The sequence below is a fragment of the Brachyhypopomus gauderio genome, unplaced genomic scaffold (assembly GCF_052324685.1).
Source record: "Brachyhypopomus gauderio isolate BG-103 unplaced genomic scaffold, BGAUD_0.2 sc34, whole genome shotgun sequence".
NCBI lineage: Eukaryota > Metazoa > Chordata > Actinopteri > Gymnotiformes > Hypopomidae > Brachyhypopomus > Brachyhypopomus gauderio.
In genome coordinates this window covers 2,678,434-2,704,152 of record NW_027506866.1, presented here as the reverse complement: position 1 = coordinate 2,704,152, position 25,719 = coordinate 2,678,434, and the positions used below count along the sequence as shown (strand labels likewise).

At 40.9% G+C, this 25,719-nt stretch overlaps 3 protein-coding genes across 4 annotated transcripts in view; all 3 read left to right on the top strand.

The window, feature by feature from the left end:
• colec12 (collectin sub-family member 12) overlaps positions 1 to 13,202 on the top strand; it is a 34,972-nt gene extending 21,770 nt beyond the window's left edge. For both annotated transcript variants that reach the window (XM_076984738.1, XM_076984736.1), the window contains exons 7-10: positions 11,718 to 11,860; positions 12,051 to 12,160; positions 12,285 to 12,427; positions 12,541 to 13,202. In XM_076984738.1, coding sequence (XP_076840853.1) covers positions 11,718 to 11,860; positions 12,051 to 12,160; positions 12,285 to 12,427; positions 12,541 to 12,560 — 416 coding nt within the window. In that variant the 3' untranslated portion in view covers positions 12,561 to 13,202. The remainder of the gene's footprint in view (positions 1 to 11,717; positions 11,861 to 12,050; positions 12,161 to 12,284; positions 12,428 to 12,540) is intronic.
• A 1,446-nt stretch (positions 13,203 to 14,648) lies between these two features.
• Positions 14,649 to 21,317, top strand: stam (signal transducing adaptor molecule (SH3 domain and ITAM motif) 1). The gene is made up of 14 exons (XM_076984739.1): positions 14,649 to 14,849; positions 15,964 to 16,048; positions 16,155 to 16,230; positions 16,429 to 16,524; positions 16,614 to 16,760; positions 17,352 to 17,442; positions 17,539 to 17,734; positions 17,952 to 18,046; positions 18,219 to 18,307; positions 18,520 to 18,607; positions 18,691 to 18,745; positions 18,865 to 19,015; positions 19,123 to 19,256; positions 19,340 to 21,317. Exons 1-14 carry the CDS (start codon positions 14,810 to 14,812, stop codon positions 19,530 to 19,532), a joined length of 1,536 nt encoding a protein of 511 aa, XP_076840854.1. The 5' UTR covers positions 14,649 to 14,809; the 3' UTR covers positions 19,533 to 21,317.
• A 990-nt stretch (positions 21,318 to 22,307) lies between these two features.
• tmem236 (transmembrane protein 236) lies at positions 22,308 to 25,334 on the top strand. The gene is made up of 4 exons (XM_076984823.1): positions 22,308 to 22,838; positions 23,046 to 23,118; positions 23,846 to 23,969; positions 24,174 to 25,334. The coding sequence occupies exons 1-4, from the start codon at positions 22,585 to 22,587 to the stop codon at positions 24,749 to 24,751; spliced, it is 1,029 nt and encodes a 342-aa protein (XP_076840938.1). The 5' UTR covers positions 22,308 to 22,584; the 3' UTR covers positions 24,752 to 25,334.
• Positions 25,335 to 25,719: the final 385 nt, after the last annotated feature.

The window sequence follows — 25,719 nt, the reverse complement described above, 5'->3', positions numbered from 1 at the left end:
TTTTTGCAGAGAAATACCGTTATTTTACAGATTTTTCCTGGATTATTATGATTTAGCATTTTTAATAAAGTGACAGCACTAATAGTTTTGCAGAGAAATACCTTTATTTTACAACTTTTCCCTGAATTAGTACAATTAAGCACTTTCAATAAAGTGACAGCACAAAAAGTTCTGCAGAGAAGTACCGTAATTTTACAGATTTTTCCTGTCCATATTCATCGTGACTTCCAGGACAAACTCAAATGTGGAATGCAAACTGCAAAGTTATTTTATACAAATGAAAAAGTATATTATACCAATGTTGAGCACCTCAATGTCCTCTATCATCACTTTTAATCATTTAAATCCCCAGGACTGTACTCAGTGTCTTTCTCCATCACCAATATCAGTAGCCTGAACACAACTACAAACACATAACACTGATGTGACATGAAAGATACACTCCTCATTTACATGTAGGGCATTTTGCAGACGCTCTTATCCAGAGTGCCTTACGAAGTGCTTTGCCATCTGTTCACAGAATTAATTCTAAATAGTACATAGATAGGTCAGACTTCAAGATACCCTCGAACCAGAATACTACTAAACTACAGAAATCAATGCAAATACCTAGAAGTACACAAAAACATAGGCTGAATATTGCTAAACTACAGAAATTAAAATGGATACCTACAAGAAATGCAAACTCACATAGGTACTATATCATACAACGGAAACAACTATGACAAGTGCTAGAGATTTAGTCTGTTCTACAGATGAGTCTTCAGTCATTTGAAGACTGCTAAGGACTGCAGTCTGGACAGTCAATGGAAGCTCATTCCACTATCTCGGCGCCAGGACAGGTCTTGAAGTTTGTTTTCCGTGAGACTTTAAGCATGGCATTTTAAGCCAAGCCGTACTTGAGGTTCAAAGTACTCAAGGTTTGGATGGGGCTTTGACCATGGCCATCATGTAGGGAGGGGTTGGTCCATTTTTGGCTTTGCAAGCAAGCATCGAGGTTTTAGATCTGATGTATGCAGCTACTGGAAGGCAGTAAAGAGAATGCAGCACTGGAGTGACATGTGAACTTGGGGAGATTGAAGACCAGTCGTGCTGCTGCATTCTGGATCAGTTGTAGAGGTCTGATGACCCATAGAGAAAGATCCGTAAGTAAGCAGTTGCAGTAGTCCAGCTTTGAGATGATGAGAGACTGTACAAGCACCTGGGTAGCTTCCTGTGAAAGAAAGGGTTGTATTCTCCGTATGTTGCAGAGAAGAAATTTGCAGGATCTGGTCATTGGCCTCTCAGAAGTGAAAAGCTGAAGTCTGCCTGTTAAAAAGTTGCAGAAAAAATCCAAAGTTAGCTGCTGTTAATTTTGTGCCAATAACATTACAAATATTATAGTTCTTATGAGCTGATATATTTACCATGATTTGGTATAAATGATAAGTCTTTGAATCATCATTTACTTGGTTAGATTCTGAATCTTTGCAGGTAGAAAATTTATTGATATTGAAATTACTACTCAAAGTTCATCCTTGGAAAACAATTGATGTTTAGGGGTACAAATGTGCAGGTTAACAAAGCTCTTTTTCAAAGAGACAAAAATGTGATACGTTCACCTTATCGGAGTCCCTTTGAAAACCTACAGAGCTTTGTTAAGCTTATACATCTGGCAGTGTTGTATAAAGTATTCGAGACCCATACTTGAGTAAAAGTACAAGTACTCTATCAAAACATTTACTTGAGTAGAAGTTGAAGTGTTCTTTAAAAACTTTACTTAAGTAGAAGTACAGAAGTATTCAGCATTTTTTGTACTTGAGTATTGCAAGTAGTTTAGTCTAAAATTTATTACTCAAGTACTGAAAGTAAAAAGTACAAGTATTGTGTTTTGAATTAATTAAAGAAAGCCATGAAAGTTTGATTATCAATTGTTTTTATATATCACTTACAAATCAAAGATGTCAAAGATCACAAATACAAGTGTTCTGTATGTACTTAAAAAACTGGGGTTAACACTTCGTACACAAAAAACAGATAACCTATGTCCCGCTACGTTGTAGGTTTGACGCAAAAGTACAAATTCTCCATAATTTAGCTGAGAAAACGAGGTGTATTTTGGACGTAAAATCCGTCCGTCGGATTCTAAGGGTGAGCTTACTGCCCTGCGTTTACCCCCAATAAATGCCCTTACCCTATAAAAACACTACACTATAAAATGGGCACATGATTAGTCAGCACGTCGCCTTTACTGCCAGTTAATGTTAAGTCATGGGTTAAAGTTCTCCGTCACTACGACGGATTTCCGTCATTTGATTTTTGGGGGGAAAAAATCCGTCAAATAATAATAAACCACACACGCGTGTGCTATCTGTTTTGTGGTCGAAATATGATTCTTACTGGCGCTCATCAGCGCTGGATGGATGACGGCGGTGTCGTTTGATTGACTTGCGGGTGCACCTTCTGATTTTCGGACATAACTAGAAAAGTGACCTCCCCTATGGTGTGATTTTTGTTTCAATAGTTCCACAAAAGCAAAAGTAAATCCAAGAGCAGAAAGTATATGTTATGAATGCAAAACAGAAAAATATATATCAAAAGTATATATTTTTTTATATAATTGGTTATTTGAAACTTATTTTCGTTTGCATTTTGACAAGTTTTTGGTTCCATTGTTTTTGTTTTTTTGGATTTTCCCAGTAAGGTCTTTTGCTTCTGGAATCTCTCTTTGCTTCTGGTTCGTTTTTTGCTTCTGACTTTTGGAACACATTTCACGTGTGGGAGGGTCTTAGATGAAGGCGTTCCTCTGCAATCTCCATTGGTCACTGATTCCGGACTGACACAGAGCTCTGAGACCGCCTCTGGGACCAAGCCACGCCCACCCCACCAGCCTCCCAGCGTTTTCAAACGTGGCGGAACGCGGTGGTTCTGTTTCACAGTAGCATGTAAACTAAGTTTTACCATAAAAGTTTATACAAAGGTTATAATTAATTGGTAAATGGTCTGTAGATATTGCAAATGTACACTGTATAATAACTACATTAAGCATGCTCACCAGCACGAGCTTTTTAAAATTTTAGTGAACTGGATGGAGAGAACATTGATGTGTGGAAGAAATATGAGTATTTGCAATATCTGGTATGGCGACGGACGGGGGGTGGGGGGCAGCTGGTGTACGAGAGGTGATGCCAAATATAGTAAAATCCATAATAGTAAAAAATACCAAAATTAAAGCCAAATACCAAAATTAAAGCAATACTGAAAAGTGGCCACCCTATATACAACCAGCTTTGTTCACTCACACTGTTTTTCAGTGTTCTGCAGGTACCACACACAAACACACATCACATGCATCTTGTGCTGTCCATATTTTATTAAGAAGTGAACAATATTCATTGAACCATTGAACATAGAGATACTAAACATAATACATGTCAGACATGACATTCAGACACTGTCCGACTCAGAGATAAAAACAAAAAGATTTTAACTTGGAGGGGTGCGAGTAAGAAGAGTAGTCCATTGAAACGCAGAGTGCGGATTAGTTTCCTTCTCACTTTAGACCCGCGGGGACGCTAGCGAATGATCCAGGAGGAGTAACTAGTCGCTACTATTGTGAATGTAGCAAAACGGTGACAGAAGCTACAGCAGCGATTAAATTAAAAATAATTTAAAGGCTAGCTTTAAACACGCTCTTCCCTGTTGACTTCTCTCACGGTAATGTCGCGCTGAAAAATATTGACCTTTCTTGTCAATATATGGAGCCAGATCCGTAAACGCGAGCCGCTTTCGCCATTCCAGATGGCTCAGTCAAAACCATTATATCTTAATGAACCAATAAATAACATCAGCGGCAAAAATGAGTGTAAAAAATACCAGGGTTCATCATTTAGAACTACAAAAAAATCTTGTTTCTTATTTTACTATCTACCTATTTTTCATAAGAGTTTGTTTTACCGCAAAATACTTCAAAAACGGCGAATTTCGCCGCAAGGTGACAGATTTTCATGTCTGCATCCAGTTCACTAAAATTTTAAAAAGCTCGCGCTGGTGAAGTGTGCTAAATATTAACTGCCATGCTTAATGTAGTTATTATACAGTGTACATTTGCAATATCTACAGACCATTTACCAATTAATTATAACCTTTGTATAAACTTTTATGGTAAAACTTAGTTTACATGCTACTGTGAAACAGAACCACCGCGTTCCGCCACGTTTGAAAACGCTGGGAGGCTGGTGGGGTGGGCGTGGCTTGGTCCCAGAGGCGGTCTCAGAGCTCTGTGTCAGTCCGGAATCAGTGACCAATGGAGATTGCAGAGGAACGCCTTCATCTAAGACCCTCCCACACGTGAAATGTGTTCCAAAAGTCAGAAGCAAAAAACGAACCAGAAGCAAAGAGAGATTCCAGAAGCAAAAGACCTTACTGGGAAAATCCAAAAAAACAAAAACAATGGAACCAAAAACTTGTCAAAATGCAAACGAAAATAAGTTTCAAATAACCAATTATATAAAAAATATATACTTTTGATATATATTTTTCTGTTTTGCATTCATAACATATACTTTCTGCTCTTGGATTTACTTTTGCTTTTGTGGAACTATTGAAACAAAAATCACACCATACTCCCCCTCCTGCCTGACCGTAGCGCGCGACTCCATTAACCTCCCGCAAACCTGCGCGAACTCTGGAGGCTATTTGGCGCGTCATTCTTTGGTAGTATAAAGAAATACCCCGCAAAACAGGGGAATGAACATTTACCTGATGAATTTTAATGTTGCTTTGTGTTTCACGTGTGAAAAGTGCTGGAATTTAGGCTAAGTAGCCTACTTGAAATGCTTGAAATTGTAACTACTTAGTTTCACAACAAATATCTGTCTGACTGAACAGTTCTCTTTACGTTAACAAATACGAGCCTCTTGTAATTCCAGGACGAAACATGAGAGAACGTGAAGACGTTAAGATTGGGCGTTTTGGAAATAAACCACCATTAAATAATGTGATTAAAAGCGAATTATTTCGAATCATTTCGAGTATATGTATAAATATTTAACTTAATTAAGTTTAACGTTGATCCGTGCGTCTAAACGGAACTTGGTGTTTGGTGTGCGCGGCGGAAGAATACACGGTTATGCGGCTTGGGACCGAGGAGGACAGCGTCAGGATAGGATAACTGCGTACAGGACATTATTCGCGTAATCCTGAAAACTCCCCAGTTCTGAAGTCTTTATAAAAAGAATGAGCAACATGCCCAAATGAGACAGTAAATTGTTACTGATACAGAACTGTTATCTTTTACAGTCTAATGAAGTACCTTATTGAGCATGAGATCACCAAAACAGTATAGAAGTCAAGTTAGTTTACTTGGAAGCAGTTAGAAGACAGTGTGAACAGTTGTGAACATAGTTTCTCATAGTTTGTTTTTTTTATCTCCGTCATACCTTTTAAAACTCACCAAGATTCACTAAATTTGACTTGATCTTTAAATAATTTTCTGGAAGAGGACCCCCAGATAGATAAGTATACTTTGTAAATGTGTTTAATATGTGGAATTAGGCAAAAGAGGCCGCGTCCCAACTACACCACATTTTCAGTAATTGCTGGCATTGTCTTTTGCCAGGAAAAATTTTCAGTCAAATGAAAATTTCTTGCTTTAACCCATGTGTTAAGTGAATTCTGCGGCACGCCATGAACATAATTAGGTTAGTTAGCTAAGATATCTAACCTAACTAGTGCTTACTGCGCTCTTCTGCTGTTACCAAACACGGTACCATCTATTTTAATGAGATAAAAAGCGAATTATTTGGAATAATTTCGAATATATGTGTATTTGTATAAATATGTAAATGAAGCTGAAGGTGCTGGAAAATACTGAAAATGGACCTTCAAAGTGCCGTACAAGTGCATGAATTCCACCTTGTAACTTCACACGCACAAAAATCGAGAGGTGCACGACCTCGCGACGCGACTGCGCGCGTGGTTAACGTGTATGGGCGGAGCCACTGAGATTGCGTCATTTTTGCCGCGCGGACCCTTGCCGCAGTAACAGCGTATCAAGTGAACCTAGATTACGAAGCTCAAGTGTTGAGTGAAGGCAGCAGCAGAGTAAACGAGACGCGACCGGAGCATGCGCAGTTTTCATAAGACAGCCTGATCGCTTGACCCGGTGACAGTGCCAGCTAACATGTTTATAATTGTAACGAGTAACTATACAGCACGTAAAAAATATATCGGAGTAAAAGTATTAAACTGATGGAAAATATGTAGTGAAGTAAAAGTGGAAGTAGGAGAAAAAAATAATACTCCAGTAAAGTACAGATACAGCATTTTAGTACTTAAGTACAGTAGCGAAGTAGTTCTACTTCGTTACTATACAACTCTGGTCATTTTGCAGGGCTCTGGCAGTGCTCCTCCTGTTCCTTCTTGCACAAAGGCAGAGGTAGCGGTCCTGCTGCTGGGTTGTTGCCCTCCTACGGCCTCCTCCACGTCTCCTGGTGTACTGGCCTGTCTCCTGGTAGCACCTCCAGCCTCTGGACACTACGCTGACAGACACAGCAAACCTTCTTGCCACAGCTCGCATTGATGTGCCATCCTGGATGAGCTGCACTACCTGAGCCACTTGTGTGGGTTGTAGAGTCCGTCTCATGCTACCATGAGTGTGAAAGGACCACCAACATTCAAAAGTGACCAAAACATCAGCCAAAAAGCATAGGTACTGAGAAGTGGTCTGTGGTTCCTGATCACTCAGCTGAACCATAAAACAAAATTTGGATGGGGAATATATTTCACATAGGAGGATGGGTCAAGTTCAGCATGGACCAAAGAATCTCCAATGGTCACATCTGAAGAATTGCAGACATTAGATCTTGGGGTCAAAATATCTGCCAAAATTCAATCAGATGCCCCCTACATAAGCACAGGTTGTTTGGGAGAGTTCCAAGAAGAAACGCTCAGCTCAACAAACTCAGGTGCCTAAAGTTTGCCAGATACTTGACCTTTCAGTGGTACTGTGTTCTATTTTCAGCTGATATCAAAATTAACCTAATTGGTAGCAAACATCATAGTTGTTTTTGCAAATAGAGCTGTTAAGAAAAATACTTTACAAAAATACCAGTATACAATATTGTGGTGGATATGTGGTTTTGTGCAAAAGCCGTAGACAACTTGTTTGGATACATGGTATCATAGACTTCTGCAGATGTTAAAACCTGATTGCCTTGGCTACAGGCTTAAATTTGGCAGTGGCTGGATCCTTCTAGCAGGATATCGATTCCAGCAGGATAATGGTTCAAAGCACACACCAACATCAACCCAACAATATTTCACCAAACACAGAATCAATGTTATCCCATGGCTATATCAGTGACGAACACAGCATAGATATCGCATTATAGTTCTTTATTTATGTTATTTGTTTGTGAGGAAATGTTTTATATTTTGATATGATAATCCACTTTCAGCAAATGGTCCACAGGAGTACCTCACTCGTGACGTCATGGGACTACACAAGTTTACTCCATACCAATTAAGAGGAGAGAGCAACGAGGGGGGATGAGCATGGTTTGAGTGTTTGTGGGGGAATGTGGGGGAAATTTTTATCCACGAAAGGCGCAGTTTTCATTTGGGTTTTTTAGGCGTGCACGCTGGGACATTTATGGTTTTTTGGGCCATATTTTGCACCCAACAGGAGTTAATACGCTGAGCTGTGGATTGGTTTACCTGCGCATTCTACTTTCCATGCTGGACTGGTGAGCTTACGGGAGTCTGCCATGACTCGTGACTCTTTTAAATTGTACTCCCGGGAGATATCGCCACCTGATTCTCTCCTCCCTCCTGCTCGAATATTTGCCAATGTTCGTTGGGAAAGACTCTCGTTTTCTCTCTCTCGCTACAGCTTGCGTGCACACATATTAACACACTCACACACCAGATAACATAAAGGGGGGAGTAGGAATGTTGTTCTATTGATATTTTGTGAACTGGTCTAGTCAGGTTTTTAGGATGATACGAACATATTGGCGTTTGATGTGAATTCTCATTAAACCACGACATTGCATTGCACTGTGACATTGGTAGGCTCTGATTTCTGATTATAACCGCCCAGCTTTAGAAGGTGTTATATAGCAGTGGGCAGGGATTTTCATGACCACGGTTATATACTGACATAGACCCTACAGAAAACCTGTAGGATAGGGCAAAGAGTAGAGTCCACAAGTGTGAACCTTGGAAACAAGGATTTGGTTGAATGGACAAAGATCCTTTGCAGTGTGTTCTCCAATCTCTTTAAGCATTATAGTCAAGTCAATTTTATTTATATAGTGCTTTTTACAACACATGTCACGAAGCAGTTTTACAAGCACATGGATCCAAATCCCCAATGAGCAAACCAAGGGCTACATTGGCAAGCAAAAACTCTCTAGATGGGGATTAGAAAGAAACCTTGGGAGGACCAAGACTCAAAAAGGAACCCATTGTCCATTGGGCAGCCCAGCTCGTAGAAGACCGTATTTATAGTTCTAATTCAAGGCTGAGCAATCCCTCTAATGTGGATGTTGGGCCTCAGGTAGTAGTCAGCATCAGCACATTCATTCATGACTTCAGCACATCTCCTGACACTCCAGACCAATTAATGGAATTGTCTTTGTAGAAGTTTGTAACCAAGATACAAAAGACATGTTAAATATGTAAACATCAATTTAAACATTTATATATATATATATATATATATATATATATATATATATATATATATATATAATCACACGTGCCAGTTATTAGCATGTGGCTCCAGCAGGATTATCTATAGCAACATATCTAAAGGGAGGGGTCTAGAGGTGACCACAGTCATGAGGGCCACTGAGACATTTTTATCTAAATCATCACAACTAGAGTGAATGCATGGCATGGCTGGATGACATCTGGATGACAGCATCAACATCTTAGATTACCAGAAGACTCAAGGACTGGGGGCCTTCAAGCTCGACACCTTCACATGTAGCAGAGGTGGGTATTCCAGGTTCAGAAAGTAAAAGTCCTCACCAACATTTTGCTCAGGCTTCCTGGATTGTGTTGATTACATTATTTTTTCCTGGCTTGCACTAATTACAAAATCCAGCAAGCTTGAGTAAAATCCTGGGAAGCAGTTTTACTTTCTGAACCTGGAATGTCCACCTCTGATATGTAGTATATTAACTGAAGGCTTGATTAAATAAGTGAGAATTAAGTCTAGATAAAATCTCAGATTGGACCTGGAAGGCTGTTCCACAACCGAGGGGTTTTAAAGGAGAAGGTTCTGCCTCCAGCTATATCAGTCAATCAATCAAATTTTATTTATATAGCGCTTTTTACAACAGTCATTCTGAGACAATGGCATCCATCCACTGCACTGTCAACAAACTTGAGTGACCACGAGCAATGACAGGATTATCAAACGCTAAACCAAATGGGTGGGTTTTCAACCTAGACTTAAAGATTGTGACTGTGTCAGAGTCCTGTACGCATTTTGGAAGGTTGTTCCAAAGCTGGGGGGCCTTATAAGAAAAGGCTCTTCCCCCTGCTGTTACCTTATTAATTTGTGGAACTAATAAAAGACCGGCACCCTGTGATCTTAGTTGACGTGGGGGTTCATAGTAGGAAATAAGTTCCTGGAGGTACTCAGGAGCAAGCCCATGCAGTGCTTTATAAGTTAATAATAGGATTTTAAAATCAATACGGAATTTAACTGGGAGCCAATGCAGGGCTGATAGGACTGGTCTAATATGCTGAAATTTTCTAGTTCTGGTCAGAACTCTGCGGCATTTTGAACTATTTGAAGTTTATTTAGATTCCTATTTGAAAATCCTGACAGTAGTGAGTTACAGTAGTCTAATCTGGAGCTAACAAAGCCGTGCACAAATTTTTCTGCATCATCCTGTGATAATGCATTTCTTAATTTGGCAATGTTGCGGAGATGTAGAAAAGCTATTCTAGTAGTATTATCTATATATTTATCAAATGATAGGTCGGAGTCGAGTATGACGCCTAGGTTTTTGGCTACTGTGCCAGGTGTAATGGGGTAGTCTGCAAGATTAAGCATTAGATCTGGAATTTTCTGTCTTAAGGCCTTAGGGCCCAGGAGGAGAACTTCTGTTTTGTCCTCATTTAGTTGGAGGAAGTTTAGAGACATCCAGCATTTAATATCTCTTACACAGGCCTCAATTTTTCCTAAATTGAGTTTGTCATCAGGTTTGGCTGAAATGTAAAGTTGAGTGTCATCTGCATAGCAGTGAAAATTGACACCATGTTTGTTTATAACTGTGCTCAATGGTAGCATATATAATGTAAATAATAGTGGTCCTAAGATGGAGCCTTGCGGGACCACGTAACACTGAGATTACATCAACTCACCGTAAAACCCAGACATAACAATACAGGGATAAAACAGTAACAACTCTTATCGTGATGACTAGATGAACGAGACAGTTAAATAGATCACGGAATATGGGCAGTAACACTCTTTACGCGATGACTAGATCACTGAGGTATTCAAATAAACCACATAATACTGCAGAGGGGTAACAAACTCTTTACGTGGTGACCAAATCAATGAGACAAGTGAACGAACCACGTCAGTGAAGGGTTCAGTAAACTGATAACTCACGAGTAGGAGAAGAGTAGGGAGAGAACACAAGGACAAAAGAAACTTCATATAATACAGGGCATCATCTACATAATCAAAACAGAACGATACACGCGGACATGGGATCCTGCTGTAGGAATACTGACAAACGGGATAGTTGAATGAACAAACACGGGGAATGACCAGACATACCAAACGCGAACTAAAAGGACAACATCTCATCAAACGCAACGACCGAGCCAGAGGGAAGCACACCCGTAATACCCATAGACAACCACAACAACAAAACGTATAATAACTACCAGAAACAGAACTAACGAACAACAAAATAGACAACCACAACAACAAAACGTATAACAACTACCAGAAACAGAACTAACAACAAAACGTATACCAACTACCAGAAACAGAACTGACTAACAACAAAACGTATAATAACTACCAGAAACAGAACTGACTAACAACAAAACGTATAATAACTACCAGAAACAAAACTAACTAACAACAAAGACAAAAACGATGATCAGAATGAACCGACTAAAACCCAGAGCGTGAACAGACAGAACGGAACAACCTGGAAACACAGAGTGCATGAAACAATGATCGCCAAGGACCGTATCCAAACTAAGGATTTAAATACCCAAATATCTAAGTGACAATGAGGTACAGGTGAAACCCATAACACAAGGGGCTGGAACTAGGCGGTGCAAAAAACACTAAAACCAACGAATAAACATAAGTAAATGAGGGGGGAGGGGGCGGAGTAACGCGTTACAGAAGGTTGCATAAAGAATTAAATGAGAAAACATTTATTTAATGATAAAATTTGGGTTTTTCCATTTCAATCGCTTCAAATAAAGGTTATATTTTTGTTAATTTGAATGAAAGCTCAAAAGAAAACCAGGAGTGTCAGACTTTAACGCACCTCAGTAACATCATAAATGTTGATAATAATAATAATAATAATAATAATAATAATAATAATAATAGTTCATTAGAAGTTTTATTGTGTTTTCATTGTGAGCTGTTCTAACAATTGTTTGCAATATAAGACTCCCATTTATTTTTCAAGACATGAACATAAGACATGGAATCATATTGTTTTCCTTGTGCTCCTCAGGATGTTCACCTCAGTGGAAGAACTACAGAGACAAATGTTACTACTTCTCAGCTCCTTCTGAGAGACTGAACTTTGATGAGACAAAAGAATCATGTAAAAACAAGACCTCTTCTATGCTCATGATCAGGGATGAGGATGAGCAGGTACATTTTGTGTTAGATTATTTATATTTATCTATACTGTAGTAGTTCCTGCTTTTAGGTTAAACCTAGTTTAGTTAATGTTTTTATTATGTCTTTTTTATTATGCTCAAGACATTTTAATGTAAATTTATTTTCATGTAGTGGAATATATGTAGTGCAAATCTCTTATATTGTGTATGTTATGTGCCAGCTTTGGATCCGGAAGCAGATAGCAGGAAAGGGGTACTTCTGGCTGGGTCTTACAGACGCTGTGGAGGAGAACATCTGGAGATGGGTAGATGGCACACTGCCCTCTTTTACGTGAGTGAAATCTATTCATGAACACATACAATCCAGCAGATTTAAATTAAACTGTTTAAATACCAGTTTCTCTGTGAATCTTCTACATTCAGTATCCATTCCAAATGTATGTGTCTTCCACTAGGAGATGGAAACCAGGCCAACCTGATAACTGGAGCCATGGTCATGAAGAGGGTGAGGACTGTGCAGGTCTCATCCATGAGGCCAACTGGAACGACTTTTTCTGCACAGATCGCATTGGATTTATTTGTGAACGTCCTGTTGAGAGTATGTGATTGTTTCTCAGATGACCTTTGATGAGATATGTTTATTCTATTTGAAAACTACTGTATACTAAAACAATTCATCAAAAAGCTTACACTTATCTCTTTTCTATACAGAAAAAGTTCCAGTTTTATAGCACCCATTGCTAAGACATGAAAGTACTGGATATGACAATCAGGGAGAGTACTCAAGTGGCCTCTGTTGCATGACTTCCTTCTAATATAAGGACCAACATGGCTTTGCCAAGAGACAATTTCAATGACGCCCGTTGGACAGGAAAGAAGACAACAACAAATCAGCTATAATCAGCAATTTGTCAAGGTCAAAGGTCACAAACTGATGTATAACACACACATTACCAGTCATGTTCACGTCTAAATGCATTTTTTTATGGAAAGGCTGTAATGTATTTTAAATACACAATTGTAAATAACATTTATAGATATTTTTACTTAATTGAATAAAATGTCTTCCACAGTTATCTAGTGCAATATAATGAACTATAATTGCAGTGAACTAGAATCTCCCAATGTCTTAAGCTACACCGAGTATAAAGCTATTATTTCAACAATTGCAAACAGGCTATTCTTCACACCAGTACTAGGTTACCTTTTGTTACATTTTCAGTGATGTAATGTATGACAAATGAATCCCTGCAGTCTTTCAGATATATGCAGTACATATGTATAAAATAGTTTGAACATGCATTTGATGTATAGATGTAATCATTATAAAAGGTAGCTTGAGTTGATCTGAAATAAACTATAACATATTTTTCAATAATTTTTTCAAGGTATAATGTGAATTTATTTAAGTGAAAGTATACATTACAACACACGGCATGGTGGTGTGGTGGTTAGCACTGTCGCCTCACAGCAAGGTGGAGTTTGCAAGAAGTTTGCATATTCTCCCTGTGCCTGTGTCGGTTTTCTCTGGGTACTCCGGTTTCCTCCCACAGTCCAAAGACTTGCATTTTAGGTTGTTTTAGAGTAAACAATTACCCATAGGTGTGTGTGTGTGTGTGTGTGTGTGTGTGTGTGTGTGTGTGTGTGTGTGTGTGTGTGTGTGTGTGTGTGTGTGTGGGCCATGTGGTGGACTGGCAACCTGTCCATTGTGTACCTTCGCCCGATGATGCTGGGATTGGCTCCATAATCATAAATATATATTTCTCTTTACATTATAGACTGTACAGTATTTGTGCACCGATATATCTTGTAAATATCATCTTGGTTAAAGCTCTACAATGACTGAACATTTAACTGGGGTCAACAAAAATTGTCATCTCTCAATTTGCCCTCACAAACATGGAGAGAGGCCAGATTTACCATTAATTAAAGTGAATCTTTTACACTCACAATAATTTCTGTAATCATCAGACAGCATTTTATTTTAGGTGTTGCATTTTAGAATATAAATGGGCAACAGCATTAAGGATGCAGGGAAAGCAAAACAGGGCGCTAGCAGTTTAGCTCCCAGAACCCATAGATATTGCATTGCAGTGCCTACACTTAAAAAAATTAATATGAGAGTCTACCAGAGCAATCAGGGCGATTTTCATTTAGACTAAAATCTACAGGGAATGCACCTCAACGCTGATTGGACAATGGCATTCAGAGATAAACTGTCCAGAACAGACATATCTAGTTAAATACGTGATAGAATGTGAGAGAAAAAAACTAATTTTTCGTGGTGCGTCGCCCAATCGCCATAATGAACAAACCGCCCATGAGCCTGTGCGTGAAAATGATCACAGAATGTGACCCCAAAACATGTGCTTAAACAAATCACATTCTTGTTGCTTGTAAACAGTGCAATCAAAGCTGTCAGGAGAGGTTTCAAGGCACGATTATAATGCAATAAAGAGTATGTATACCTCGAATATATACCTCAGAGTGCTCATCATTATTCATAGTCCTTTTCGATTTTTTCGGCATTTGTATTTCCTGAAATAACATGATGGTGAAGTTTAAGTTTAATAAAACCGGTCGACCTCAGAAAGGGAGGAATTTATTTTAAAGAATGTGCGAAAAATAGGTCAGTCATGTGACTAGCCTAAATCATGTGATCCAAAGGCGAATTTTTGTACAAAAATAAAAGTAGGTAAAAACATATATATATTTGTGAATAAGAGATGTCAGCATCCTAGTGTGCTCTACGTAATAACGCTAGCTGTGTAGATGATGACGTCAGAGCTGTTTGGGGGCTTCCCCTGCGCTCGGCTGTTTACCCACAATGCACCGTTCCGTGCTGCTAAGGAGTGACAGTTTGTGTGTTTAGATGTGTCAGTGTTGTATGATGTGTGTTAATTTATCGTCCGAGTGCTGAGAGAGGAAGACCCGCTTCAGGCTCACACAGATCGGCTCTTGTTCTCCTTCAATCACGGCAATGCCTCTTTTTACCTCCAACCCCTTTGATCAAGATGTTGGTGAGATGGATAAACGTATCAATCTAGCTAGGACACCCTCTGTTAGCTGGCTATGCTATGCTATGCTATGTTATGCTAGGCTATGCTATGCTATGCTATGTTATGTTATGCTATGCTATGCTATGCTAGCTAGCTGTCGAACAGTCAGTCCTCGCTGGTTATATTGTTAGCACAGCCCACACGCCATTAGTTTATTGATTATTGATTATTGATTAGTCTTATGTCGGTATTTTCGCCTGTGTGAAGCGGCGTTCATGTGAAAGTGCTGGACAACATTACCGCTAGATGCGTGTGTGCACCTGTAGAAACAGACCTGACCTAGCCAGAAGAAGAGGACCGGGAGGGACCGGGAGGGACCGGGAGGGACCGGGAGGGACCGGGAGGGACCGGGTGGGACCGGGGGGGACCGGGTGGGACCGGGGGGGACCGGGTGGAGGTGGCGAGCTCGTTGAAGTGACCCAGTAGCCGCTAGCGCCAGTTAGCTAGTCGTCATACGCTCATAATGTCTATCATTGACGAGCTCATAATGCTAGCTAGTTAGCCAACGAATCATGTCCCACTAGAGCAGCAGCGAGTAGGAGTGTTATAACAATACCAGTGTGTCATGGTGAAATACTGTATGTTTCACATTCTGGACTCTAAATCTAGCTGCAGTGACACTGCAAATGTTGATAACGTAACGTTAGCAGGTTAGCTAGCTAGGTTAGCTCATCTGTAAGTAAAGCTAGCTGGTCTTTCTGTCCAGTTTAATAAAACACGCCGTTCAAACTCATAAATGAACTGATAAAGTGGTGCAGGTGCCATATCTGCACCAGTGTTGGACTCGTTATATTTCTGAGGGACACACAGGTGTAGTTAGCTAACTGGTAAACAAGATTATGTTCATCAAAATAACTGCTTGGCTTCTATTCTGGAACGTTGTTTTCTATTTATTTGCTTTGTTTGGAGGTTGTTCAAATATTTTACCAGTATTTCATGGTTTGTAATACTACAAATGTGTATCACTGCACCAAGTGCATTCGCAAATTAGTCCCAAAATAGCCTGTTGTATAGTCGTTCATCAATGCATCACGTTTGCATGTGTAAATTAATTTGCCTCAATGTTCATGTTCAGAGAAAGCGACCAGTGAGATGAATACAGCTGAAGACTGGGGCCTCATACTGGACATATGTGATAAAATCGGGCAGTCACGCACCGGGTTAGTCAAATCCAACACGCTAGTTTTTGTGATATCTATTTATCTGTGTCACATGTTTGGCTTTTGAAGACTGCAGAATATCAGAAAAATTACTCCTAATTTGTAGACCTAAAGAATGCCTACGCTCAATAATGAGAAGAGTGAACCACAAGGATCCCCACGTGGCCATGCAGGCCCTTACTGTAAGTGTTTCTGCTATTTCTCCATCTTGTAAAGTGATTTTAGTCTTGCTAATGTCCTTTGGTCTCATGGTCTGATGCCTGTTTTTGTTGACGGCTGTGACTCAATGCAGTGAAATGGCTAAAGAGGTTTAAGAGGTAATGACAGTAGTATTCTGCTTGTACAACTAACTTTTATACCCAACTTGTCCTCACATCCAGTTACTAGGTGCCTGTGTGTCAAACTGTGGAAAAATATTTCATTTGGAGGTGTGTTCCAGAGAGTTCGCCAGTGAAGTCAGCAACGTCTTAAACAAGGTATGCATACTCGCCTGTCAGCGAAGTTGTTTCCTTTCTCCTGTGTCTTACCCAGGCCCCAAACTGAGGCATAGGTCTTGTTTGTTCAGGGCCACCCTAAGGTGTGTGAGAAGCTCAAGGCCCTTATGGTGGAGTGGGCAGAGGACTTCCGAAATGACCCCCAGCTCAGCCTCATATCTGCCATGATCAAGAACCTGAGGGAGCAGGGTGTCTCCTTCCCTGCCGTTGGCTCGCAGGTCAGCGCACCAACATTTGTGTACCTGTCTTTTCTCCTGTAATCTCCCTGTAACCGCCAGTCTCTTTTCAAGGCCTACTATGGGAGGGCACGGTTCTAGCTCTCACATGACCATAATCATCGTACTGCTAAAGGAAAGCTTATACTCATTCACATAACTCTGAAGGACCTTCAGTGAGTTTTTAAGTAAATAGGTCTTCCTATAACTTTTAAACACTGGATCAAAAATAATTCTTCATGGGCTATGCTGGTGACTTTGGGAACAAGTCAAAAGCCAGTAAAAAGGCCCAAGTCAGACCAAGGTGGGCTAGCCTTCAACAGAAGAATCTGCAGTCTCTAAATATTCTTATAAAATGTCATAATCACAATCAGTTCATCTGTAAATGCACAGGATTGGAATCTGAATGCTTAGGCCATTTCCTTTAAAACGAGAGATTAAATCTGGTACACCAGGGAATCTGACAACTAATTAGGAACTATATTTAACCTAACAGCTTATTATTGTTATTATTGTTATTATTACTGCTGCCGTTTCTCATCCTTTGCCATTGGATTGTGTGTATTATTAGTTACTTCAGTAATTATGTTGTAGGCTGCAGAACAAGCTAAGGCCAGCCCAGCCTTAGTGGCTAAAGACCCAGCAACATCCACAAATAAAAAGGAAGAGGAAGACCTGGCGAAAGGTTCGTCTCTCGGCCATTCTCTCAGAATTGTCCCTATTAAAAGCCTGCATTTAAATGTAGAATACATTTCTTTTTCTCCCTCCTTCCTCTGCGTAGCGATTGAGCTGTCTCTGAAGGAGCCGCGTGTCCAGCCACAGACCTCCCTCTCTGGACTGTACCCCAGCACCAACAGCCTTCTCCCTTCCCACAAACCCCAGGGCCGAAAAGTTCGTGCCATCTATGATTTTGAAGCAGCAGAGGACAATGAGCTTACCTTCAAATCTGGGGAGATCATCACCATCCTGGATGACAGGTTGAAATCCTTCACCTTCTCTAAGGACTCAAACAAATCCTTCACCTTCTCTAAGGACTCAAACAAATCCTTCACCTTCTCTAATGACTCAAACAAATCCTTCACCTTGCAGATGTGTTTTACCCCGCACTACACAAGTGCTATATTGTAAGTAGTAGTATGTGATATAAGTTGCCTGGCTTGTATGATAAATTGATGGGGGATTTCTCTGTCACAGTGACCCTAACTGGTGGAAGGGTGAAACATATCAGGGCATTGGGCTCTTTCCGTCTAACTTTGTGACAGCAGACCTGACAGCGGAACCAGAGATGAGTGAGTGAAGTTGTTTGATGTCTCACCAGCACTCACGTCCTTGTCTCAGACAAAGCTCGTTTTAAAGACGTTCTATTCTTCACTGTCCTGCCTCTGTCAAGGTCACATTATTTGCTTCTAGAGCTAATTTCTCTGCTCACCCACGTGTATGTGTTTGTCTTACTGTAATAAGTGAAAACGGAAAAGAAGACAGTGCAGTTTAGTGAGGACATCCAGGTAGAGACCATTGAACCGGAGCCTGAGCCCGTCTACATAGATGAGGTAAGGGTTCCTGCAAGTTCCTGTGTGTCCTCTTACATTGTTGTCTTTGAAACAAGGTCATACTAAAATGCACGTTATATTTGACTCAGTAACTCGGGTCATGGCCTTTTAGATGACCTGATCATGGTCATTCAGAAGGGCCTGTCCTCAAGAGGTGTGCTGATAGGCCAGTCATATACGGTGTAGTCAGTTTTGCTGTGCTGTAAATACAGGAGAAAATGGACCAGCTGCTCCAGATGATCCAGAGTGCAGATCCGACAGACAACCAGTCAGATGCCTGTGAGCTCCTACAGCTGGAGGGTGAGACACCTCACAGCTTCCTGTGCATGACACACAGATGATCTGATCCTTTCTACAACCTGCATTTCCTTTTTCCACTTCAGGTGCCTGTAACCAGATGGGTCCTCTCATTGATCAGAAACTGGAAGAGATTGACAGGTATCCAGAAGCAAAAAAGAGCTCATGGTTACCAGCGTGGCTTTTGAGATGTTCATGACACACTGCTGCGGGGCTCGGCAGGGTTCTCCTCTCTCACCGGCTGATGGGCTTGTTTTCAGGAAGCACTCAGAGCTGTCTGAGCTCAATGTGAAGGTCATGGAGGCCCTGTCACTGTACGCCAAGCTGATGAATGAAGACCCGGTGTACGCCATGTACGCCAAACTGCAGAGCCAGCAGTACTACATGCAGCAGCCCAACGCCAGCCAGCAGGTGAGGCTCCCAGGGCTCATTGAGACCACCATGGATAGGGGAAAATGACTGCAAAGCTGTGGGACTGATCTCTGTGTGTGTGTGTGTGTGTGTGTGTGCCCAAGCAGGTGTACCCCGGGCAGGTGGCGCCATGCCAGTACACCATGACTGGCACGGGGGTGCAAGGTTACAGTGTTCCTGTCGAGCAGCTTCCTGCGATGAACCAGGCGGCTACAGCCATGCCTGGACAGGCAGCCCCCAGGTATCCGCTGAGCACCGAACCTGTTCTCCACGAAACGGTTCTTTCATTTGGAAACCTTTTATTTCTGTGTCTGTGTCCCCCAGTGATGTTCACATGTATATGGGCCAGCCTGCCGTGTACAGTGCTGCTCCGGCCGACGTGCAGGCGTACCAGAACAACTCCAGTGGGCCGGCCGGCCTGCCCCAGACGCCCGGCTACAGCGCCCCCGCTCCACAGAGCCTTCCTAACCCCACAGACGCCCAACAGACTCCCTATCCAGAAAAAGCCCTCTTATAGGACCCGTGGAGACCAATCTCTCGCACACAGACACACATGCGTGCACGTGAACACCCACACTTATGAACAAATAGGCGATACATGCAAGTTGACACTAAACCAGTATGACTAAACGTCATGTGTATACGCCTGGTCCATGTTCCTATTTTACCATCAGTCTCAGTATTTCTTAAAAACACACAAATCACCTTGATTGTTCTGTAAACAATCCATCTAAACACTGTAGAAGCATCCACAGAAACACTAAATCAGACCACATAAAAAGGTGCCAGTAAATGACTACTGAGGTTATATTGTGCAATTACAAGAAAGTCAGTCTTGTTTCTCTCTCCTCTCTGTTTCTCTCTTTTATAATATGGTGGTTGAATGAAGATGAAACTTAAGCTACATGACTTGTGTGGTAGTTTCCTAAGGCCTGGACTCTCACCAGGGACAGAGCATGCAAATGTACATGTACATACTTCTCCCTAAAGGTTCAGAATTCCTAATAGTCACAGGTGTTTGCTGCTGCTGGGGTCCTTAGGGTGGGACGTGTGCTGCATCACTGCTGAGCTTAACTCTACCTGTGTGTGTGTGTGTGTGTGTGTGTGCGCGCGCGCGCACGCGCGTGTCCGTCCTTCATGCTAATTTCTTTTTTTTTCCAAAATCTAGTCACCTTTCGTTCTTTCCTTTGGGACCATGTAGCACAACACCCCCCTGATCTCTGAGTGGTGAGGTCCATACACTAATGCACAACACCCCCCTGATCTCTGAGTGGTGAGGTCCATACACTAATGCACAACACCCCCCTGATCTCTTAGTGGTGAAGTCCATACACTAATGCACAACACCCCCCTGATCTCTGAGTGGTGAGGTCCATACACTAATGCACAACACCCCCCTGATCTCTTGAGTGGTGAGGTCCATACACTAATGCACACACTTCCTGGCAGGGTGGCATGGCCCATCATTGCAGTGTCTAAGCATTTCTTTACAGTGTTAACTTGATATCATTTTGTTTGTAGTGCGCTTTTTATTTATTTCAGTAATGGTGTTTTAAATACGCTGTATGTTAATGTAATAAGAGAAAGAGAAGTGATCCTGCCTACTTGTGGGTGTGTGTATATAAGTGTGTGTGTTGGAGCTGCGGTGTTGGAGGTCAGCAGTGATGTATGAATGATGCTAGTGCACTTTTTTATTTACCTGACTCAACATCTTTACATTTCAGCTCAACTCTTACAAACATTTCAACCCTTGAGCTAAAGTGGCTAAACAAAAAAAAAATAACCATTAAAATGTTTAGGTACAGTGAATTCCTAGATGCTTTCAAAGCTGAACAATTACTACGTATGTTTTAATTTGATTAATTAATTGATTGATTTGATGAATTCTTTGATCATGCATTCAGAACTGATTCTGTACTGTGTAGATGGGAATGATTGTTATGCACCACAATTTTACCGAATATTGTGACCTTGTGTGAAAGCAGAGACTGAAAATCAAGTCTTGTGTGTTTTGGGTCTGTAGGTAAGAAGAATGGTTGCACTACACTCATTGTCTGTGGATAGAGCATGTGGTTTAAGCTGCTCAGAAGTGCTTGACCATGGACCATTCCTAACGTGGCCCTCTGAGTGTTACACAGAGAAACAGGATCGTGATATAAACTTCATTCACAGGGAGAAATTACTGTTTCTATGTTTTAAAGGTTCTTCGTATATTGGTTCCGTTAAATGTACCCAGTTGTTTATGTACTATTTTAATCATCTGAATTAGTATTCACAATAAAACTAGGCCAGATGTACAGTCTATGCTGTGCTGTGTTTTGGGGTTTATTCATCAGTAAATCATATAGTTTAGACATGTATTAAAAATTGAAAAATGCATAATTTGCACAAGTGCTCTGCCCCTTTAAACTAGTACTTGAAGGAACTGATTTGATCGTTATGCAGGATGATTGGATGATTGGATTTAGCTCCATCCGTACTTGAATGTCACCGTCACATACCTACTGGTTAAAACCCCACATGCATCACTGCTGCCATGGAGATTATTGAGGAATGGGCAATATTAGGTTTGTTCCACAAACAGTGTTTTGGATTTTAGCAGGCTGACTTTCTGGGAAACTGCATTGGTGTGGTCTTTCCTACCAGATGGCTTACTTCTAGCCACTCACACAGGCCAGTTGTGTGTATAACTTGATGTTATTGGCTGGTGCACCACTCCAGTCTCCGGGACTCTGAACTCAAAATGGTTGTTGGCCACTGACTTCCTTCAAGTCTTTTTTTATTTTATTTTAAGAGTTTTGAAGGGACATGATCCACTTTCGGTACTGACTGGACAAACCAAACTCCTGGGTATTATTTTGTGGACATGTCTTATATAATGCATGTGTCTATAACTTTATCTCTAATTTCATTAGAACTTTACTTTCAGACTCTCAGTGGTTCTTGAATTCAAGGAGTCTCTTATCCATAAAACACTTTCATAGTTAACAGATATAGGCTAACTAAGATAAACATATCCTCACCAGAGAAGGATCTTTTTTTATAGCACAGGGGTGAATTCAAATGCTTTTTATAATGCAATTATTTTCGTCACAATATTTATTTTACATAAAACAATATCACTTTTAATTATTAGTTGTGTGCAACATTACAGAATTTGGAAATCCATTTTATTAGAAATAATCATTTGCAATAATTATGCTTGCTATCATTTCTTGTTCCAGTAGGAGGAGGTAGAGGGTTAATGTCTTGAACAGTATTTTATAGAAACACTTTTGTTGGTATTCAAATTTTAAGAGTTTGCTATTTAAAACAAACAAACAACTGATTGTGACCTTTCTCATTTTGGGCATTGACAGTGACTCTGTGATCCCATAAAAGAGAAGCATGACTTTCATTACTATGGCAATAAAATGAATAGAACAGGCAGTGCAGTGTAAGCAGTGTCAGAGTCCACAGGAGTCAGTCAGCCGTGCTGGTTGAGTAACTGTTGGAGATGGTTGTGGAGGCACACGGCTTGGGGCTCACACTGACATTTCACTCCTAAAGGACTTGGAGACGCAGACAAGATGCCCTCTGGGAGGACAGTCAAACTCCTCCTGTATGAGCTAGTACAGTTCACATGCTTGTGTGTACCTGTCTTCGTGGTGCTGGAGCGTTTCGCATCCCTTATGAGATCCATGAGGTCCAATGATGCTACAGTATATTGGCTGGTGGTGGCAGTGTCCATAGCATATGTGACTACCGTCACCATGTTCATCTGGCTGCCACTGAAATACTTCATCTTGAAGTCCAGGAGCTTCCTCACAGATGTTTCTAACTGGTGAGTATACACCACTATTGTCTCTATGGCCCACTCTGACCAAAGTAATAGAAAAATATCATTTGCATGCTATATTGAAACAAAAATAATATTAGTATGTATTGATTACTAATACAAAAGTTACTGTAATATTGCATATGTTTGAATGTATGGTTTCTTTCTGTGTCAAATATTAATTTCTTGCTTAAATGTGAAATGCTTTCACAGGCGACCTGTCACACTTGCGTTTGTGGTTCTCAGCACTTTGCCGTGTTTTGCCATCGTCCTCACCATCTCTAAGGTACAACAACACCCAGGTGGTATTTAAGGTACAACAACACCCAAGTGGTATTTAAGGTACAACACCCAGGTGGTATTTAAGGTACAACAACACCCAGGTGGTATTTTTAGCACCTGATATCACTGATCTGCACTGCAGGATTGTTAGATTCCAAAGGAAATGAAAAATATTGACAATTTTGAAGGTACATAAAGTATGTGATGTGTGGCAGCAAAGTCACCATGGGAGGGAAGTTAAGTGCCAATTCACATGAATGTATGAAGAAAAAGCACAGAGACTGATGCCTTGTGTGGCACTCAGTAACCCACACCAAAAACAACAGGTTCACTATTAACTTGAAAGTTGTGGAATGTGAATAGTTCTCTGTTACAGCCAGCAATTTGTTTTGATTATAACTATATAAGATCACATGAGTATGAGAATGATTAATGTATCAAGGAGTGCATAACCCCATCCTTGAGCTTATAGATTCCTTAGGTCATGCAATACATCATCTATATCTTTACCCTAGTTTTCAGCATATGACAGAATATTCACACCAAGGTAAATGGTCTCGCAGTAATATCACAAATTGGTTTTATGCCTCTCAGTTTAAAATAAGACTTCATAGCTACAGAGCTGGATTGTAGTTTTACACTGAAGATTCAGCACTTTTGGTTTAAACATTAATTCACGGTGGTATAGTGATAGTTTGACCTCTCCTGAAATATTGTTTCTGTCTGGACAGGTTCAGGCCAATGCAGGAATTTACCATGACAGTTTCAGTGATATCCCTGTCTCACTAGTGCTGTTTGCCCTTCTCTGTGTGGACATTGTGGAGAGAATCCGGCCGTATCGCCTGACAGGACAAGGTAATGGACAGTGACTGATTTCTGATCAGTTGATTATATCAAGCAAGTGTTTTTCTGTGAACTCTACGAAGGTCTCTAAATACTGTTGATACTATAAATGGAATTTATGCATATATATATATATATATTTATGCATGGTGCTATACAGATGCGCTATAGTAAATTTTTCATTGAAGTTTTAAAATAGTTTTTTCTCATGCTCAGCTGATAGTTTGGAGTCAGATTTCGAGTACCCCGGCCCTGTACTGACTCACCTGGAGCAGGTGCCCTCTGTATCAGCACAGCTACAGACTACTGGAGGCGAAAATGGCTCAATATCAGAACACTTAGGAGATATGAGCAGGTTCAGTGTCTCCCGCTCCAGCTCGGCCTACCTGTACTCCAGCCAGGCTCACTCAAGTCCTCTCCACTGGTTATGGGTCAGGGACCCTCGACACGGGCTCTTCGTGGACACTTTCCTGTTCTGGCTGGACACAGTGGAGATGGTTAGGGTGGCTGGACTTGAGGCAATCTTCTACTCACCGTGGGTTTTCCCTGTTTACATCCTGGCCTACCTGTCCATGCTGCGGGTGGTGGTAACTCCAAACAGTCCTGTACTGGTGGCCCTGGGAGTGCTGTCGCAGGACCTGCCCTACCTGGTGGTGAGAATCAGCCTGATCGGGATCTTTGGTCATGTGACCCCTGTGCTTTACGTGATGAAGAACCTGCTGGGGTGCCTGTCATTTGTTTACTTCCTTCTCCTGACCAAGCTGAAGATGTTCAACAGGAGGAGCATGTTTTGAGGCCCATGGAGAGGCTTGGTGAAGGGCTGATCTGGACTTGAAATGTTATGGATGGTCAACAAAGCACAGAACGTTTCTCTCTCAAATGAGACAAGTGAGTGCTACAAGTCCAGAAATATTAGTAGTTGTTTTATGCTTATGTAAGTCCTGTCCTGTGATGTCCTATTCTGTCCGATATAACTATATAAGTTAACAATATATTATTTTATATATATTTATAAGAGATTATATATATAATAGATGGTTTGCAACCACTTAAAGCATTATTTTCTATGCCAGGGGTCGGCAACCTATGGCACGCGTGCCACCATTGGCACGCCAAGGCATAATCACTTGCTCGCGCCACGCTGGACCAGCATCACTCTTTGACTGGACATGTTAAAGTTGGCACTCCATGTCTCAAAGGTTGCCGACCCCTGGTCTATTCAATCCTAATGACCAGTTTTCAGTGGCAGCTTAGTCACTACTAGTAGCTACTGTAGCTACTATAGCTTGATTTCACAATTATTTGCTGTCCATTTTCAACATCTATGTCCATTTGTGCAGACGTGTATGTCCTACAACAGTTTAGCTTTGTGTATCTTGAAATTTTATTAAAGAAATTATTTTATGACCTGGATAATGTGACTCCCTGAATTCCAGTGTCAAAAGTTACCACACTCCAGAACCCTCCAGTGCAAATGTTTCTGCTTTGTTGAAGTTGCTGGGAATCCTTGTCCTTGTTCTCCAAGCTTATGAACTAGAGCAAACCCACTTCCTCTGAGGATGAATACGACACTACAGCTTGACAAAATATTATATTGACCAACAAACAAACAACTCCACTTTCCTATGTTTGTCACACAAATTCAGCAGTTATATCACATCTCATTGTACTTCACGAGTAAGTGGAAGGCTGCCAGTTCGACTCCCACCCCTGGCAGGTTGAGCAAGGCCCTTAAGCCTTAGTTGCTCACGCTGTATTCAGT